Below are 19,010 nucleotides of genomic sequence, written 5' to 3'. Positions count from 1 at the left end.
CTGTACAATCACGTGTTCAAAGCGGACTTGATAAATTATAGTCTTCTTGCGTGTATTAAATTCTTGGAGAAATGATTCCGAAGGACGGCGTAAAATCTAAAAGTCGCGCCGATATTTTGGCTTTTGAAATATTTCTGATTTGTCACGCGTCTTTTGGATCCTCGCGTTATTCGGCATTTTAAAATAGCGAATGAAACTTTTTCCTCTTATTATTTTATTCTATTTCTTTATATTAATCGATTTATAGTACATGTTGATAGCGAGGCGAGGCCGCCCTTGTGTTCGCGGCTCAGCCGATCGCGTGCTTAGTATAATTCGAATTTAAAATATGTAGACGTGCGTCGTAATATACAAAAGAGAGAAAGAGACGCAGAGCGGTAAGCTTAAATAAATATTAAACGGAAAATTTCTTGAAGCGTCAAGGTAACGCGACAAGAGTACGCTAATTAGCGAGCAGCTGGGCGTAGTGCAATGAATTGTGTGTAAAAACGGTAATGAGGGGAGAGCGAAGTGCACCGCGCGCGAAAAGTTGACAAAGGATACGACGACGTTCGTCCCTATTTTTCTTTTATTTATTTATTTTTTTTTTTTTTCCTTTTTTACTTCTTTCTCGAAGGCGACAATTCCGAAAACGAATGCGCGCGGAAGGATAGCGAAATTGGAGCGCCCTAGTGTCCCAGAGGCGGGCAAAACCAAGAGCGAGATGTGCTCTCGGAGAAGAAAAAGAATCGGGGGAAGAATCTCAATCGCGAGATTCTCGGGGCCGGGGATAGCACCGGGTCAAAGCGATTGACCCCTCCCTTCTCCCATCCCTTCCTCCCCGTGTATTAGCGATTCGCTGTCCCTTTCTAGATGATAGTGATCCTCTCTTATCTGTAGCACACAGAGAAACGGAGAGAAGGTGAGAATTGAATTGATCCTGGGCTCGTCGGTGCGCCCGATTTGGCCGGCACGAGCCCGATTAGTCGAATTACTTCTGTACGAGGAAAAAGTGAAAAAAAAAAGCAGATATAGTGTCCCTTAGGTGCGAAAGTAGCGTGTTTTTTAATACTATCTCGAATTTCTACGAAACCTCGATTATAGCGAATCCTGTACCTGCATCAACTAGAAAAAAAAATGAAAAGAACTCCCGCGACGACGTGGGCGGTTTTTTTTTTATATAGAATTGTGCCGCGTCGAAAGGGAGAGCGAGCGTTTCGCCACCGTGTATTTCGTCAAGTATTTGTAGAATCGGCTTATTGTTACTAATCTTTAATATATATATATATATATATATATATTTAAGATATTATATATATATAGATAGATAGATAGATAGATATTGTCCTTTAAGCGTGTAATTGTGAATACGAGTATTTCTATGATCTTGTAATATATAAATTATACGGGGAAAAAAATCGGAGATGCAACTTTTACGTAATGAGTTACCATCACGCATCGGAATGATTACCGCACCTCACATGGGCTAATTTTTTCAGGGTGTTTGTATGTATGTACGTGTGTATGTGTTCCTCCCAGTGCGTGAGCCGTCAGGCTCGCTAATAAAATGTCTATTAATCTTCCGCATGTGATGTATGTGTGTGAGTGTGTATCTGTATATACATATATATATATATGTTTTGCCCACCTCTGAGTAACCAGGCTATAATAATAACGCGAGAAAGATTTGTCTCCTTTTTTTTAAAATATTTTTAAATATTTTCTAAATCCCCTGGAAGAATAAATTGATAACAATTCATTTAAAAATACGAGTCAAAAGCTGAAAAAGCGAATCGGGTGGCAAGTTGCTTATCTCTCGCGATAAAAGTTTATAAACGTGCGTTTACTTTTTTATTATAGCATTGCAGAAATTTTATCAAATGATAAACTTATTGTTAATTATCCATTATACACATTTTCCTCGAAGACTCAAGTTTGAGATTGCTTTCTATTTTTTGTTAATTTTAAACATTAAAATTTTCCATGTCGACAAATTTTCTATAATTGACATCACATTCTCTCCGTTTACATTAATCAAACGATACTTTCTCGTATTTTGCATCAATCTCGTATCCTGATTTCAACGTGTTTCTTAAGAATGAAAGATATATGTATATATATATACTAGAAAAATTATTCTTAAGACAAAAAGAAGGCTACAGAAACTTTAAAATTTCAAATAAACTCTTACGATTAATTAAGTGTTTTCACGAGATATATCTCAAATCTTTAAAATCACGAGCGCGCCCGCAATCTTATAGTAGAGAAAATAAATGATATTTTCTCAGAGCATTTAAAACATATAATAGAGTTTCAAAATTAAAAGTTAAATGTTCAAAAGAAAAAAAAAAGGATAACTATTACGATTAGTTACGTTTTTCACGAGATATTTTAAATCTTTAGAAAGAATAGACGCGATATTTTCTCAAAGCATTTAAGATTTATCTTGACTCTTAATAAGAGGAGGAGTCTGAAAGCTCCAATGTCGACGAAATTTGAAATGGAGATAGCGAAATTACCACGGAATTACATCGGAGACACGATGATCCCATGGATGTAGCGAATGAAAAGATATCTTTTAGAAAGCGTAAATCGTGCGATAAGGCTATAATCGCGACGATTTTGAGAGAGCATCTCTTTACACAATCGATCAATATATTATATATATAATATATACACACGATACACGACGGTGAAAATATTTACGCGTGTTACACAACCATAAACACATTCCCGATACATTCGCGACACACCCACACATGGAACACACGACACTCACGTGTCACTTCTTATTTGAGTGATATGACGATAACTAACATAGTAGACTCTTTGTGTTTTTTTTAACGTGTACATTTTCAGAGGATATTTGAAATTTTGTGATTACGCGTATTATAGAAAACAAGGGATAGAATGGAGAAAGTGAAAGAGAGCTAAGATGAATGCTAGAAGATGAAAGAAGAAATTCGAAAGAGAGAGAAAGTCTCGAAGGAAAAAATATGCAGGATGCCGATTTATTGATTATCCTTAGCAGCTAGCGTGTAGCGTATCGATATTGATATATAAAGATATTAAAATAATAAAAAAAAATCACGAGCGCGCCCGCAATCTTATAGTAGAGAAAATAAAAAAAAAACAGCGGGGATATATATATATATATATATATACATACATATATATATATATAATAAAAATAAGAGAAAGAGAGAGAAAAAAAACGCGGCGCGCGATCTCGTTGCTAGCCAATTTGCTCCTACCAGTCCTTTTTGTACCAGTTCTTTTTTCTAAATAATCTCTTTATATTGTAATATGTATTCTACATATGCTTAGAAAACGCGCGCACGAGAGACTTTTGTATTAAACACGCGACACTCGATGCGCGCGTTCATTACGAGACACGAGTTAAATTAGTAGCAAATTTTTTACGACCGCCGAGACGATCGAGAGATTCTCGTTGGGTCGATTGATGATCTTAGCTCATGAACGTAGGCGTTCCTTCGATGCTACAATCGCGACGAATAATAATAATAATAATAACGATTACAATTATATATATAAATAAGAATAATAATGATCACACACACACACACACACACACACACACACACACACTTTTGCGGATGGAACCTTCGGACAGACGAGAATAGGATTTCATTGTCAAAGTGACAATTTGCTGTCATAGTCGTTGACAGTTTATCGGATTATCTTGAAATATCGCGGATCAATCAACGAGTAGATCACTCGTTTGAGAGTAACGCGCGATATTTACGACTGTGAAATGTGACAGACGTAATTTGGTTTGACGTACATTTGAGGCTTGAACAACACAGATGTCGAAGAAATATGTCCGAAAAATTAGAACGTCTTTTAGGGGATTTCTCTAAAAGTTTGTTTTGTCCATAAAGCTCTACTCTTTATGAGAGAGTAGCATACTCTTGATAATAAAAAGTCTAAGATATGCATGAGACAAAGAGAAGACATACACACACATACACATATCCCGGTGAGCGCATTTTCGAAGTCGCGCAGGAAACCAAACTGCTTTTTTTTTCTCAGCAGTTGAAACCGTCGTAATTTCTCGTCGCAAAGTTATATATTTATGCATGAAATAGCGAATTCTTTCATTTACACGAACAATTTCCTAGCGTATCATCTTCAGAGCTCTCGCCAAATCGAATTTTGCCGATAGGAATCGATCAACCATACTTTCTACGTGTATTATTATCACTCGATTCCGTCACCTCGCAAAATTTTATTCCCATAGAAATTATGTTGCTTTCAACCGCTGACATTTTTCAGCTCATCGATATTTCTAACGATGACGAAGAAAAAAAAGGACGAAGGGGGTGGGATCTGGAGAGTGTCGAGGGGAACAAAACGAAGCAGCCTTTTTCGTGCATTAGATATTTTTTTATACGACCGGTCGTGCGTTTTGTGAGAAAACACTTTTGCGCGATTTCTCGACGCTGCGTTTTTCGAGACAATGCGGGGTGGGAGAGAAGGGGGGGGGGGGGACTGGAAAGAATCTTATGGGAGAAACCGGACAATACGATGCTATGGGTGTATATGTGTGTATATGTGTGTAAGAACGCATGAGCCGCTTCGTAAGGATGAGGAGAAAGAGAAACGCGATAATCTAGAATGATGATTTTTTACCTTTTTCTAAAATATGTCAATCGATTTAAGGTGTTAGTAGCACATGTTGATGTTCGATATATTCGCGGATTTTGAAAGCGCGTACGCCTGTTTGGCAGAATAAGAAATTTCATGCAGCGTGGATGAGGAATTCAAACAGAATAAAAGAAGGAATGCATGCATCGGAAGCAGAAGAGTGAATGCGAAGAGAGTAATTGTTAATTAATCGTGCACACACACACACACACACATACATAGCGAAAAAAATATATGTCACAGAAATATATGTTTAGTTTAAATACATATGGGGGAAGAGTGGAATTATCACATGTTTTTCTAGTTTTTTATCGTGACGAAATGTAAATCTTCCGGATCTCATTTTTCAAAAAGTGATAATTTTAATTCTTCGTAATCTTCTTTTTTTTTTTTTTTTTTTTTTTTGTGTTCATCTTCGTGATCACGAAATTTATATCGTGAACGGAAATGATAGAAGTGACTTTAAAATGCGAAAATCACACACAGACAATGATCGCGTTATTCAATCATGCGATTTAATGTAGCGACTAAAAGCGCTCTATATTAATATATTTCTCGCATACGAGACGATAGCATCGCTGATACATCCTTTTTAGAAGCTCCATGTCTTACAATTAGCATTTTACATTGTCACATATACATATAATGGAACTGTAATAACACCCACCGTGTCAACTGAACGTATTATATAAATACAGTAGGCTCGATGGATTATATGGTCGCGTGTGTATGTGAATATATATATATATATATATATATATATATATATATATATATATATATAGAGAGAGAGAGAGAGAGAGAGAGAGAGAGAGAGAAATTATTTTTACATTTTATTTAAATCTATGTCTTATACATCTTTTTGTTATTGAAATTATTATTTTTGATAGTTGTATTAACTGGCGTTTTAAATAATTATCTATTTTTCTGATTAACAAGTACTTTATTAATTTAATGAATAAAATACTACACAAATATCTCACAACACAATATATCTATATATCTTATATAGTAGTAAGTAGTGGAAAAAAACTTTTTCTTTTTTTCATCTATTTGCCGTCACATTGTTGTTTATTCTTGATGTTTGTATTAACATGCGATTTTTCAATCATTATCTCTATCTTTTTAATTTTAACAAAACTTTAATAATTTAAGTAATTTAATATATATAAACGCGGAATATATTATATATAAATTAACAATTATATTTTATAAAATAATATCTCTATTTTTTTAATTATAACAAAAATACTTTATTAATTTATATAATATATAAACAGAAATACAGTGTGTATAAATTGCCGATTATATTTTATAAGAATATTTTATAATGTAAAATATTTTTTATTTGTACAAACTATATGTTACACAAAAGACACGAGAATTTCGTGAAATAGAGATGCATCATCTAGTATCGTGCGACTATGTAATTTTCGAGCTCCCATCATTGTTAACTATAGTGCAGTATTATTTATTCATAGAGATGGCCATCTATCTATTCGCATATACTCTTCGATCGAGGAATCGTGCAATTTGTATTATCGACGAAACCGTAAAGACGATTATTTGCATCCCAATTGTCAGACACGAGACTCGTTTTCTATTAATTTTACAAATCTTCACTCTTTGTCGATCGCATCTTTCGATCGCTCCTGTCTCAACTATGCTCAATTTACCCAATTAACATTTTAGCGTTGTTTGTACTCGTTGTTGGCGTGGAAGCGAGAACACAATCTAATAGCTGAAGGGATATTTCTCAAGCAGCAATAGAGCAAGCGCCCTTTATCGATTTTTTCTGAGTTCTCTTCGGCTCACGCGTGTTTTAAATTCGAAGAAGACAGATTCTGACATGATCCCTAATAATCAAAGATGGATCCAGATTGATCTTTCGAATTAGCAACTCACTTGGCGACTTTTCGATTCTCGGGGATAATTATACAATGATTTTTGTCAACTTTGAAGATTCTAGATTATGAGCAAACTTTTCTAGTTCTAGATCTAGAAAATTGAAATAGAAAAGAATATAAGAAAATAATTTTAAATTATATTTAAAGAGATAACAACAAATGTTGATATATGATTCAAATATCGAAACAACTTTTAAAACCATAGAAAAAAATTTCTTTTACATTACGACTAATATCTACTTTCCTTCCGTAAGAATTTAAATTTTTAAGATCTAGATCCACACTGTGGTGTACAGTTTTCGACTTCTCCGTATTTGTGATTAGCCTCCCACGAGAATTACGATAGTCCACAATTAATCTGAAGAAGAGATTGGAAATCCGCTCATAATATATACACGCTCACTGACCCGTAAATACACGTGATCGAATCGCGAGTACTAAAGAGACACGTATCTTCGCTTCAACAGCGACTTCTCGTTTTTCTTCCTTTTCTTCAAAAACGGTCGCTCGAGTCTCGTCCGGAGGAAGCCGACGAATGATAGGAAATATTAATAGAAAATTGATAAAAAAAAAAAAAAAAAGAAACGAAAGAGAGGGAAAACGTGCAAAGTATCCTACGAAAGCCACTGCACCAGGCCAACAAACCAAGTAACCCACGCAATACATATATATCTCTTTCGAGGTCGACAGAACCTTCGTAAATGTAAAACATAGTCGTAATCGTTTGATAATCGTAGCTTAATTAGCGTGTAACACATAATAGAGTTTATTTTTTGGTCGCAAAATATTGTTATAAATATATTAGTCGAGAGCGCGAGGAACATTTATGTGTGTGCTTGTATGCGTATTGTATGTGTATATGTGAAACGAAAAAAAAGAGAGAGAGAGAGAGAGAAAAAGATGCTCGAAGACGAGCATAACGGAAGCGATCTGTAATCGGGTGTGCGGAAATGTAACGTGTGATGCTATGTACGTGTATGCGTGTATAAATGTTTCGTGGGTGATGCAAACGGACGAGTGCGTCTCACATTTAATTCAGGGTGTGAATGTCGAAAACTATTAATTGTGTGTGCGATTCCGCGCGATAATGTAAAGCAGCCGATGCGACGATTCTCGCGACCGAGATCTTTCTCAATACAGCGTGTTTGGTACAGTAAACGCTAACGTCAAATCGCCCGTGAATGATAATGAAAGAAAAAACAAAATCTAGGATAAAAATTATACTGCTAAGATTACAGGCAAACTTTAGCATTTACGTGTACGAAATGCGACATTGGCTTTGAAAGTTCTATAATTCTATAATAAATTCGAATCGGACTCTAATGGGAGGACGATTAACATTTCTTACAGCGGCGACCTCATGATATTCGGTCGTCGGATTTTTTCCGAATTTTACCATGGATTTGATCGTGATTTTTAACGAGTGTATTTGTAACAAACGCTCGTTATTTTAAGGAAAGATCGTGTGTTAACGGCTCTTCACGTTAACGATCACGCTCGGCGGTAGTTGGCGAATGTATTCTCCGGTCCGAGTTTATTTAGCGCATTTAGCGCTAACAATAAATGCGATTTCTCTGGTTCACGTACATATATCTAGCAATTTTTCGCGTTCCAGATAAATAAAGTGCGAAACATATTTCGAGTTAAATACGGAAGAAACGCGGACTCTCTCTTCCTTGCGAACGCGAACGTTTGCCGCTCGCTCCAGCTGATCGTTCGAATCGCGCGGAGGATATATATCGTGGCATTAATAACGTTAAGATATAGCGGGCATATAAAAGCGAGAGGGGCCGTGATACGTGCGGTTTCGCGTAGGATAAGTTCGGCCTACTATAATCGCATCGTGGGGATATCGTACCTTACAAATATTTTTTTATCAAATGCTCTTTTCAACATTTTATTATATCATATACTTTTTGCGAAAGAGATTGAAAATTTTGTTGCGACAGATGTTGGATATTTATTAATTTTTAGGATTGCCGCATTATTAATTTAATATATATATATATATATATATATATATATATAATAGTAATATTTAATAATTTTATTAACTCTTTCTTATTGTTAGTTAAAGCGACTACGAGATGACACGATGCGGTTGCAGCAGAGCAGAAATCATCTTTGCGCTGATATATATATATATATATATATATATATATATATATATATATATATGCGTATATATAAATGTATGTACATATAAAAAAATGTATAGATTTACGAAAAACAGAATGTGAGAGAGAAATGTGAGAGTGAACGAGAAAGACAGAAAGGAAATGCGAATAATAGATGAACAGAAGAAAGAACACTGTTGTCAAATACGTGCACAAGGTAGACCATTGTCACGCGATATTTATTTAATGACGGATGCGTTCAAAAGAGAAAGAATTTAGGAGAGAAATTTTAATTTCAAAAAATTAATATTACAACAGTTTTTAATAAGAAAATTTTTTCAAAATTTGAGAAAAACTTATTATCATATTATTTTTATTGACAAAAGAATTATTGGATAATTATGTCAATGTAAAAAATCTTTTAGCTTGATTCGTTAATGGAATTTTATAGACAGAAAATGAAAGGAATATGTCTGTCATTAATCGAATAATCGGTGAGAATGGAACATCCGATGCTCGTGTACACGTACGTAGGCAACGATATTAATATTTATTAATTATTGGCGCGCGCGATATCCTGTTAGGATGGTTTTCCACAGGGAAAAAAGATCCTTTTTGGGAAGTCATTTGCGGCGGCGCGTTCCGACCCGTCTCGTTGGGACAATTTATCAGTAGGCTCGTACTTTCATGCTCGTTTCTCGGTCACATGTATACACATAACACTCACACATAAAACACACACACACTTACACACATACACTATTATAATTACTCAAAAATAACTTGTACTATGTAACTATTACTATTTTTATGAATTTTTGTACATTTTTCTAATTATTTTGTATAATAATCGTTAGCGGAAAGAGAGAAAATGGCAGAGTCTGGTACCCACCTCCCCAAAAAAGTGTTCAAAGCGGAGAAAAGGAGCTACATCGACGACGAAAAGAGACGTAGAGAAAAATGATTAAAAAAAAAAAAAAAGAGAAATTTCGGTGTGTGAGTGTGCGAATGTTTATGCGAATTGTGTGCGAACGTATGCGCGCGATCATCGTGTGCACATATGTATTTGCGAGTATGTATGTGAAAAAAAGAGAGAGAGAGAAAGAAAGAGAGAGAGAGAGAGAGAGAGAGAGAGAAAGAAAGAAAGAGAGAGATAGAATGATGAGGAATGCAAAATAAAAAAAAAAGTATGCAAAGGGAAGAGAAAATAGCGTGCGCGAAATTTTCTGAAAGTAGAAAAGAAGAAAAGGAGAGAGAAAGAGAAAGAAGGAAAAAAAGAGGGGAAAGAAACCGCGACTGTCGACAATGTAGTCCACCGTTTGTCTGTATAATCTTGTCTTAATCTGTCTCCTTGTCTGTCTGTCGGTTTGCCTGTCTGTCTGTCCGTACTGTGTTTTACCAGAGGAGAAAAATTCGTTCAGATCTTAAAGACGTAGCGTTACTTTTTCTCTGGATTTTTATGATGCGATGATAATGATTTTTATGTTTTATATCAAAAGAAAAACGCGCGTGTGCGCGCGCGATGAAATTTCTTCGCAACAAACCTACTAAAAGTATATATATATATATATATATATATATACATATATATATATATATATATATATATACACTTATCGTAGGAAGAAAGGAGAAAAAGGGGAATAGAAAGAGAGCGATACCGACCGAAAGGAAAGAGAGAGAGAAAGAGTGAGAGGGTGCAAAAATAATATTGGGGAAATATAATTAAAAAAAAAAAAGAACAGTTAAATGATATTCAAAATGATAACGATAAAACAAAAGGAAAAGAGAAACGGTAGAGGCGGAGAAGATTTAATTCCGCGGCTCTCATAAGCAGACGCCGTGAAAAGTCGAAAAAAGATGTGTGGAAAAAAAAGATCTACTTCGTATTTGACGACGTGTTTGTTATAATTATAAGAGTCACCTTTTCTTTTTTTCTCGAAATGAAATGCTATAAAATAGATCAATTCTTTCATGGATACGAAGTCTGCTGTTGCTTTCGTCTGTTTTTTTTATTCCACGAGAAGTATTAATCAACGAAGGGCTCGGAGCAAAGTGAGCGTAAAAATTCGCCATTCGATAAGAGATTTGTCTCGAGTGCGATTAAAAATAAATCGTGCGAATTATAGAGTCTCTATTTGTTCGTAATTATATCAGATTTAATTTATTGTTGCTCCGAACCGCTCGAAAGTACTATCCTCGATTCCTCAATAAACGTTCCCGTAAAAACATAATAGTGCCTCGAATGCAAAGTCTCTGCGAACCAAAAGACACGATCGCGCGCGATATAGTTCGTACTATTGATATTTTACTCTTACTACTTTGACATTTATGTGCAATTTTTCGATTTTGTTTGTTTCGATCCCTTTTAGTATTTTAATAAATGAGTTTGTTAAAAATAAGTTGATATTTTATTTACATTACAATTTGTGTGTGCGCGTTCTCTTTCTGTTGCTATTAATAATATAATATTATATTGAATTGTTCTAGAAGTATTATGTTAAAATAATATTGATAATAGTTATAGATAACATATCGCAAGATATATTCTGATAGTTTCACAAATGTATATTTGATAAAACGCTAAAAGGTAAGTAATATTAAATTATATAATTAATAAGATAAGTAATGTTAAATTGTACAATCAATGAGAAAAAAAACCATTTTGGAATTTCCTTTAAATTGATATACCATTGATAAAGCGCTAAAAGGTAAGTAATATTAAATTATACAATAAATAAGGAAAAACCCATTTTGTGGAATTTTCTTTAAATTTAAAGAGAATCTAAGTTAAATTTATTTAACTTAGATCTAAATACCAATCTATTTAAATATTCTAATGAAACGATAATTTCTAATTTTATTTTTTTTTTCACTTTGTTCCTACTTGAAATAATAAATGAAAAATCACGCGCATTACTCATTTCGATAAAGGCTTATCATAGCGATGCAGTTATATATTATATATGAAAATAAATTAAGCGTTAATTAAAATAATCATAGTAAATTATTTCTCGATGTTTATACTTTATACAGAAAATAATCGCATTTGTAAAGAAATTTTACAATGCGTCTGATACTACTAAATTACAGCTCTATTGTCACATGAATGATAACAAACAGATTATCATATCTTTATTGCAATCAAAATAATACGTCGAGAAAAACAATGGTCAAATATTGTGTGACAATTAAATTTGTTATCACACGTTTCATAATATTCAACATTTTATAATAAAAATTTAGACTGAATATTTTCTGTGCTTTTCAATTTTATCTTGAAGAATGGGCTATTATATCTTAGAATATCTAACGTCCATTAAAAAAATACAATTTATTTTAATTTGATCTAAAATCTATTTAGATAAATTAATTTAATATTATCATTTTTTTATGCGCTAAATATTGTCATTTTTTCAAGAAGATTAACTCTTACTCGGTACTGGTGGGTTATTTTTGTCCGTGATTTTTCTAACAACGTCAATTTCTCAAAAACGAAAAATCATAAAATAATCATAAAATATATTTAAGTAAATTATTTTTCAAATTTATTATTTTCATTTTTGTTTGAAAGGCTCAAAAATAGTAGATAAATTTTTTCAAATTTTCTAAAACACTTTTACATATTAATAAATTTATCGCAAATATGTTGACTCATCTATACGGTTAGAAGATGCCAAAAACAGTACGGAGTAAGGGTTATATATCGTAACACTGAAGAATTTATATTCTCGAAATGTACACTTTATGTACATTTAAACCCTCTTAATAGATATTCTTAATAAATAAGATTTATATTTTCTTTTTTTACATATTTTTTGAAATACCTTTTTTATTTATTATTCTTGGAAAAAAATATAAAAGCTTATTTAGCTCAAATTATAATTTTTCCATAATTAAATCATTTTTAAGAATTAAAGAACTGTATCTTTTTTTAAAACTGTTTTACAAAACTCATGTACATATAATTGAAATAAATATTTCATATATGTCGTGCATAAAATCGAAATAAAAGTATCATATATTTTTATTTTAAAAATATTTTTCCTTTTTCTTCAATTTTTATATAAATAGTATATCTATTTTAACGAAAATGTAAAAATAATAAATTATAAATTTAATTTAAAAACTTGGAATAAAATATATACAAAAAGAAAATTTTTTATAATTTAAAATTGATCCAGAGTCCACTATCCCCCCGTCCGAGAGTTAAAGCAACGGATTTATCTAGAATTTACATCTACAAATCTCTATAAATCCGTTGCTTTAAAATAAAAGCTTTTTGTCACTCACCAACTGATGCGTAACAGCGGAGTTGTCAACATTCAAGCTGTATTGTCTGTAACATACAAATGCAAAATCCAAATTATAGCAACATTCAAAATAATTAATATTCAAAAAGTTATTATTGTACTTACTAAATTTTATATCTAATACAATAATAAGCAGATATATAAATATGGAATAATTTTATAAATTCTAAAAAAAAACTACTTTTTAAATAAAAACTTTAACAGGATTTATGTAAAAATTTTTCTCTCTGAGTTTCTTTCTTGTTAAAATCATTCAAGTAAATAAACCGAATTAATTCATATATTGAATTTATAATAATTAATATACGAAATAATAATACTTACCCTAGGGTTGCTCTGCCGATGCAGAATGCCTATCCTAGGCCTCCTCCTCCTCTCAGATTTTCAGGGTCGTCAGGATCTATTTGTTTTATACGCGCGATATACTTTTTTAAATTTGTTTAAACCGCACAAAAGTAAAATCGTGCAATATTTTAAACCATTTAAAAGTAAAAAACGGTAATTTTTAGAACGCGCGATATTTTGGACGGCACTCTCGCATTTTTACGCGCGATACTTTGACGGCACTCCCGAATTTCGGAACGATCGAAAATCCCATTTCATCACGCGCGAAAATTATACGTGAAGTCGACATGTCGGACACGACCAAACTCTGAGCAAGAGTTAAGTTCGAAGCGGAAGAAGACGAAAGATCGAGGGAATCGATCGCGAATGGGGTTCGCTCGATTCTCGTTCATTTCTCGTTCAGGTCCGCATCTCAGGCCGGCTCAAACTCATTAGGCACAATTTCGCATATGTGTCTATCATACAGACAGTCCACATGATACGTCATAGGGCTGGTAGACGGATCAAGAGGGGCACCCATTTCATGAATGTTCAACAATCTGAACATTTATCAAATGGATCGGACATCTTTACCGAGCGTAAATCATGACCTAAATCCTCCAGTCGACGTCCTCAATGCGATACGTATTGCTGGTAGACGGTGCAAGCAAAAGGACCCATCAACGATTTATTCCAACAATCGACCGACCTCTAATCGGTTAGGACCGAAAGCCCATTGCCAAAGCAGACCGTGCTCTCAACAACCGATTATCGAGCGTTAGCTCAATATTAACCGCGCATTCGTGTATCTCTCTATACACGAACCTACGTCTGCCTACGCGGCCGGCATTCACCTCAGCCGCGATACTGAGGCGTGTAAACGTTGTTGCCCAGTAAGAAACGACGATTGAAAAAACGCCAAATAAACGCCGATAAACGACATCCATTCGGCATCTTCTTCAATCAATCATTTTTCACTGGAAAGCAACGCTGAGAGAATCCCAGTTAGTCGGCATCAAATACGATCCCCGACAACAATTTCATGATCGAAATCAGAATATTATGCGAAAACACGACCGCGATCGCGACGAAGCCGAGATGAATGTAAATAATAGCGCGCTATATGTCACCAAGGTCGAATGTTATTATTTTATTTCGGAATTATTTTAGATGTATTTTAACACGTTAAGATTTATCGCTTAATATTATCGTATTATTATTACGTATATATTATCGTAGCGAGGAACGTGTATTCGATCTCGAGGTGATCGAATGCAAGACGCACGTGCCGGCTCCGGCGCCGGAGTAAAAACACGTGCGCGCATTACGACCGCCAGACTCGCAATGAATGACTCGCGGCTCGCGGCTGTCACGTACGCTGAGCTCTTCCTTCTCTTACTACGCATGACGTCAAGGAGAAGTGAAAGTGCTCTCTCTCTCCCTCCCTCTCTCTCTCTCTCTCTCTCTCTCTCTCTCTCTCTCTCTCTCTCTCTCTCTCTCTCTCTCTCTCTCTCTCTCTCTCTCTCTCTCTCGTCGCGCCAAAACAATAAATACGCATTATATGTTATTACATGATAAAACTTGACGCGTTAAAATATGTACATCAAGTGTATTGAAAATACGTAAAATTTCTTAAACTAAAATAATATTACTCGATATATTTTATATGCTTTAAAGCGTGAAACGTGAAATATTATATAATGCGTAAAGTACTTTAATTAAAGCATTCTTATGACTTATTGTATAACTGTACAAGATTCTATTTCTTAATTATATTTCTGAATTATATTTGTTATAATGAATATATCGTAATAATAAAAATTATATCAAAATGATTTGAACGATTATACTTGTGAAAAATAAAATCTCTATTATATGGGCACACGCATATATTTATTAAACATAACTAAATGTAAATTAATAACAAAAAAAATATATATATATATAAATATATTCCTTCTACCCCTCTGGCCGCTTTTCGAACTCCAATGTTATTATTATATATTTATTATATTTATATAATGTATGTATAACTGTTTTATCATCACAAAAGTAGGTGTGGGTATATAGTTAATTCCAGGCAGCCGTAAAATGAATGTACGCGACGCTAGTACAAGGTGGAAAAAGTGTTTTGTGAAAAATAGCACTGTAGCCTCTCTCAAGCCTCTTTCTGATAGTTTAAATATGTGGTACATATTCTGTGGATTGTGACCATGTGACCACGATTTATCTTCCCTCCTTCGTCACGTGGCTGCGCGACCTTTCATTCAGAATAATCACTAGTCACGAAGCGCTCATTCGTATAATTTTACAAGCGATGATAATTACAGTTAAAATTGTTTGTGATATAACAGGTTTTTTTCGTAAGTACATGTAATTGTTTTTACACAGATAAACAGTGTGTCTTTTTTAACGCTTTTATTAATTAAAACGCAATTCCGAAAGAAAAATTTTAAAGTGATACAATTTTAAATACATTCATGATTTTAATGCATATTATAAAATTTTATAAAATCAAAATTGCAATCTTAATTAATTTGTATTTTATCTGAGATTATTCTCTTAGATATAATAAATATTGTAGCTGATTTGTTTTCATAACATTTATTCTAACCTCTCACTTAAATACTTCTATGATATAAACATACAAAGACATCAATCTACTTTCACTTTCTGTCAGACAAAATTTTTGTCTTATGAAATTATTCATTGTATGATATATTTACAATTTTTTTGTTGCAGCAAGCTAATAGTCAATATTACAAATTGTCAAGTGCCTTATTTAATCCTCCCACTTGTAAATATATAAGAAACTGAAATGGATCTCTCACTTATAAATGATTATTTGAAGACATATTCTGGCAGAGACAAAATGTTAAGAACCCTTTCTTATTCGGCAAAGTTATTTACCGTATGTACTTCGTCCAAGAATACTGAAAAAAAACTTGAAACCTTTGGGAGCCAAATGAGTCACTGCAGAATGATGTTGCGCTTATTAGATGATCTTCCAATGCTTCACTACATAATAACATATGGATGGGGAAAAAAGGTAAATTCTTGTTTATTTGTACAATAATGTAAATTAAAAATGTTTACATAATTGAAAATTAAAATAAAATTATCTCGTTTAGCTGAAAGTTTTATTTATTCCAAGACTGCTAATTATCTATGTTTCTTTTGTCATTAAAATTTTATGTATAATCTAATTATAGGAACCTGATTGGTTGATTAGATGGAGCCAAGTGATACAAAATGTAGTAGACATAATTTATTATCCCATAGAGCACATTTATTGGGCCGGTCAACATAAAATTATATCAATCAATAGTGATAAATGGAGCCTCGCTACAACTTGGTTTTGGATAGTTTCTTTACATCTATCTTTATTTAGGTAAATGGAAATATATTAAAATATTTTTTTTAAATATATTTGAACATTAAGTAAAGAACATTTCTCTATAGAATATTTTTTTTATTTTGTGTTGCAAAATAAAGTTGTATGCAACAATTAATAGTACGCATCTATTTTGTAGATACATTTAATTTTGAAATATTAAATATCAAAATATGTAATATCTTTGTTTAATAAAACAATTATTATTTCAGATCACTGAGGCTATTGCAAAAGCTTCAAAAGTATAAAATGGGTTTGAAAAAAATTAATCCTGATGCACAGTGAGTAGTATATTATAATTTTATATTTACGATAATATTACTGAAAGCATTTCGAGAAAAAAAGAATAAACTATATATTTATTCCTCCTATCGAATATAGAAACACGTTAAAGGAGGTCAACGAACAACAGCAGAATGCAGTATTGGTTTGCACACGTCTTGCACTGGATATTACTTATGCGATTAGTTATTTACCACCAGGTGTACTTTGGGGAGGCCGCTTCAGAACATGGCATGTTGGTGCACTTGGCACAATATCATCGTTAATCGGGCTTTATCAGGCTCTTAGTCCACGAATAAAAAATTGAAAATGTTAGATAAGAGAGTTTTTTTTATCATTACATTAATTATAAAAATAATAGGATGTGGGACTGTATATATTATATGTATATAATAACATCAAATTATTAATATATATACAGGTTTATACAGAGTATTTTGTGCATTTTCAACAAATGTAAATTTTGTATGTCTATACTATAAAGTTAAATTAAAAACGCAAAGTATTATATGTATATAAATAATATATGAATATATAAATATGTATATGGATATAAATATGGATATGTATATGGATATAAATATGTATATATGTAATAAAGAAATTCACATATTTCATTTTGTTATAATTATATTTTTATCGTACATTAATCGAAAAGAGAAGAGCAATCTTTTTATTTTTAATAAATAAATATGTTAAATAAATTTATTAAGAGAAAAGCATGTGTGATAAATAACACACTTTATGCTACGTATAGAACTTGTACAGTTAATTTACGACAGGCACGGAAGCCATTCGACAAAACATGACAATTTTTTAATTTGAAAGCAATTTTCTATATTTGATTATATTATAAACACTGTTACATATTTCTATATTTTATTGTAGTCTCTATTATGTATACTAATTATATATTAAACACTCTATATGTGTGTGTGTGCACATTTATAAAAAAATTATTTGCATAATATAATAATGTAAGCATTTCCCAGACAGACATACAAAATATTTCATTCCTGTTATCATATTTATCAATAATAATTGATATTTTATCAATTGTTATTGATATTTATATTTCTATTTTTTTGCTAAACCTATTTAAAATAACGACAACTTAATTAAAAGTTTTGTTGTGAGTGTTTAATTTTTTAATGTTAAATAACATAATAAGAGTGAGTAAAACTTTATTAAATTTTTGAATTGATATCAATTTTAAAATTAAAAATTTTTTTGTGACAATAATATGGCAGATCGTTCTCTTTTATATTATAAAAAAAGTTAAACTAAAAATGTCACTATATAAATAATTTTGAGCTTGATTTTTGTGTAAATATTTCGATATCAAATAGTTACACATTTTTAGTAAAACGCAAGTGATGAGTATAACATTTAAATTGTATATTGAATATAAGTATCTTATATTCAAAAATATGAAATTATGTTAATTTTTTTATTTAGTTATATTGGAGAGCTATCAAATTTATATATAAGTAGCAGTATATCGTAAAACTTCTTATTCTCTTTATATATATTATATCAACAATAATCACACATTATATTATTTTGCGAATTTATTTTTAAATATTATCAGTAAAAGCTAAAGAATAGAGGAGGCACTTCTCTCACCTGAGCTTAAAATAATAAAGTATTTTAAATCCACAATGTAATCTAGGAATCGATCTAGGTCTCATTACATCACTATTGATCGACGCTATAAACTTAATGTTTTAGTTCATATTAAAAATAGTTTGTGTTAAAATAACAATTTTATTTGAATAAATTATGTTTAAAACTATAACCGGTGCAACTCCGTCTCCAAAAAACTAACATTTTTTTTCAGCATTATGTGACAACATAATCTTTTTTTTTTGCTGTAGTAATAAATTCTATCACATATCAATCATTTTACTACATATATTAAACAGGATAATTCTCACAAAAAAGTAAATATATAATATTAGAAAATATTCTTCAATGATGAGCTCAACGCTCATTTTAGAATCAATGAGACTAATAATTAACTATT

The 19,010-nt window shown here is 32.1% G+C and overlaps 1 protein-coding gene across 1 annotated transcript; it reads left to right on the top strand.

The window, feature by feature from the left end:
• The first annotated feature begins 15,503 nt into the window (after positions 1 to 15,503).
• Pex11c (peroxisomal biogenesis factor 11c) lies at positions 15,504 to 17,596 on the top strand. Its single transcript, XM_072903286.1, has 5 exons — positions 15,504 to 15,671; positions 16,051 to 16,357; positions 16,521 to 16,699; positions 16,915 to 16,983; positions 17,084 to 17,596. Exons 2-5 carry the CDS (start codon positions 16,127 to 16,129, stop codon positions 17,289 to 17,291), a joined length of 687 nt encoding a protein of 228 aa, XP_072759387.1. The 5' UTR covers positions 15,504 to 15,671; positions 16,051 to 16,126; the 3' UTR covers positions 17,292 to 17,596.
• Positions 17,597 to 19,010: the final 1,414 nt, after the last annotated feature.

The sequence above is a fragment of the Anoplolepis gracilipes genome, chromosome 12 (assembly GCF_047496725.1).
Source record: "Anoplolepis gracilipes chromosome 12, ASM4749672v1, whole genome shotgun sequence".
In the NCBI taxonomy this organism is placed as follows: domain Eukaryota; kingdom Metazoa; phylum Arthropoda; class Insecta; order Hymenoptera; family Formicidae; genus Anoplolepis; species Anoplolepis gracilipes.
Note: the sequence above shows the minus strand (reverse complement) of the source record. Positions and strands in the feature narration are given on the sequence as shown.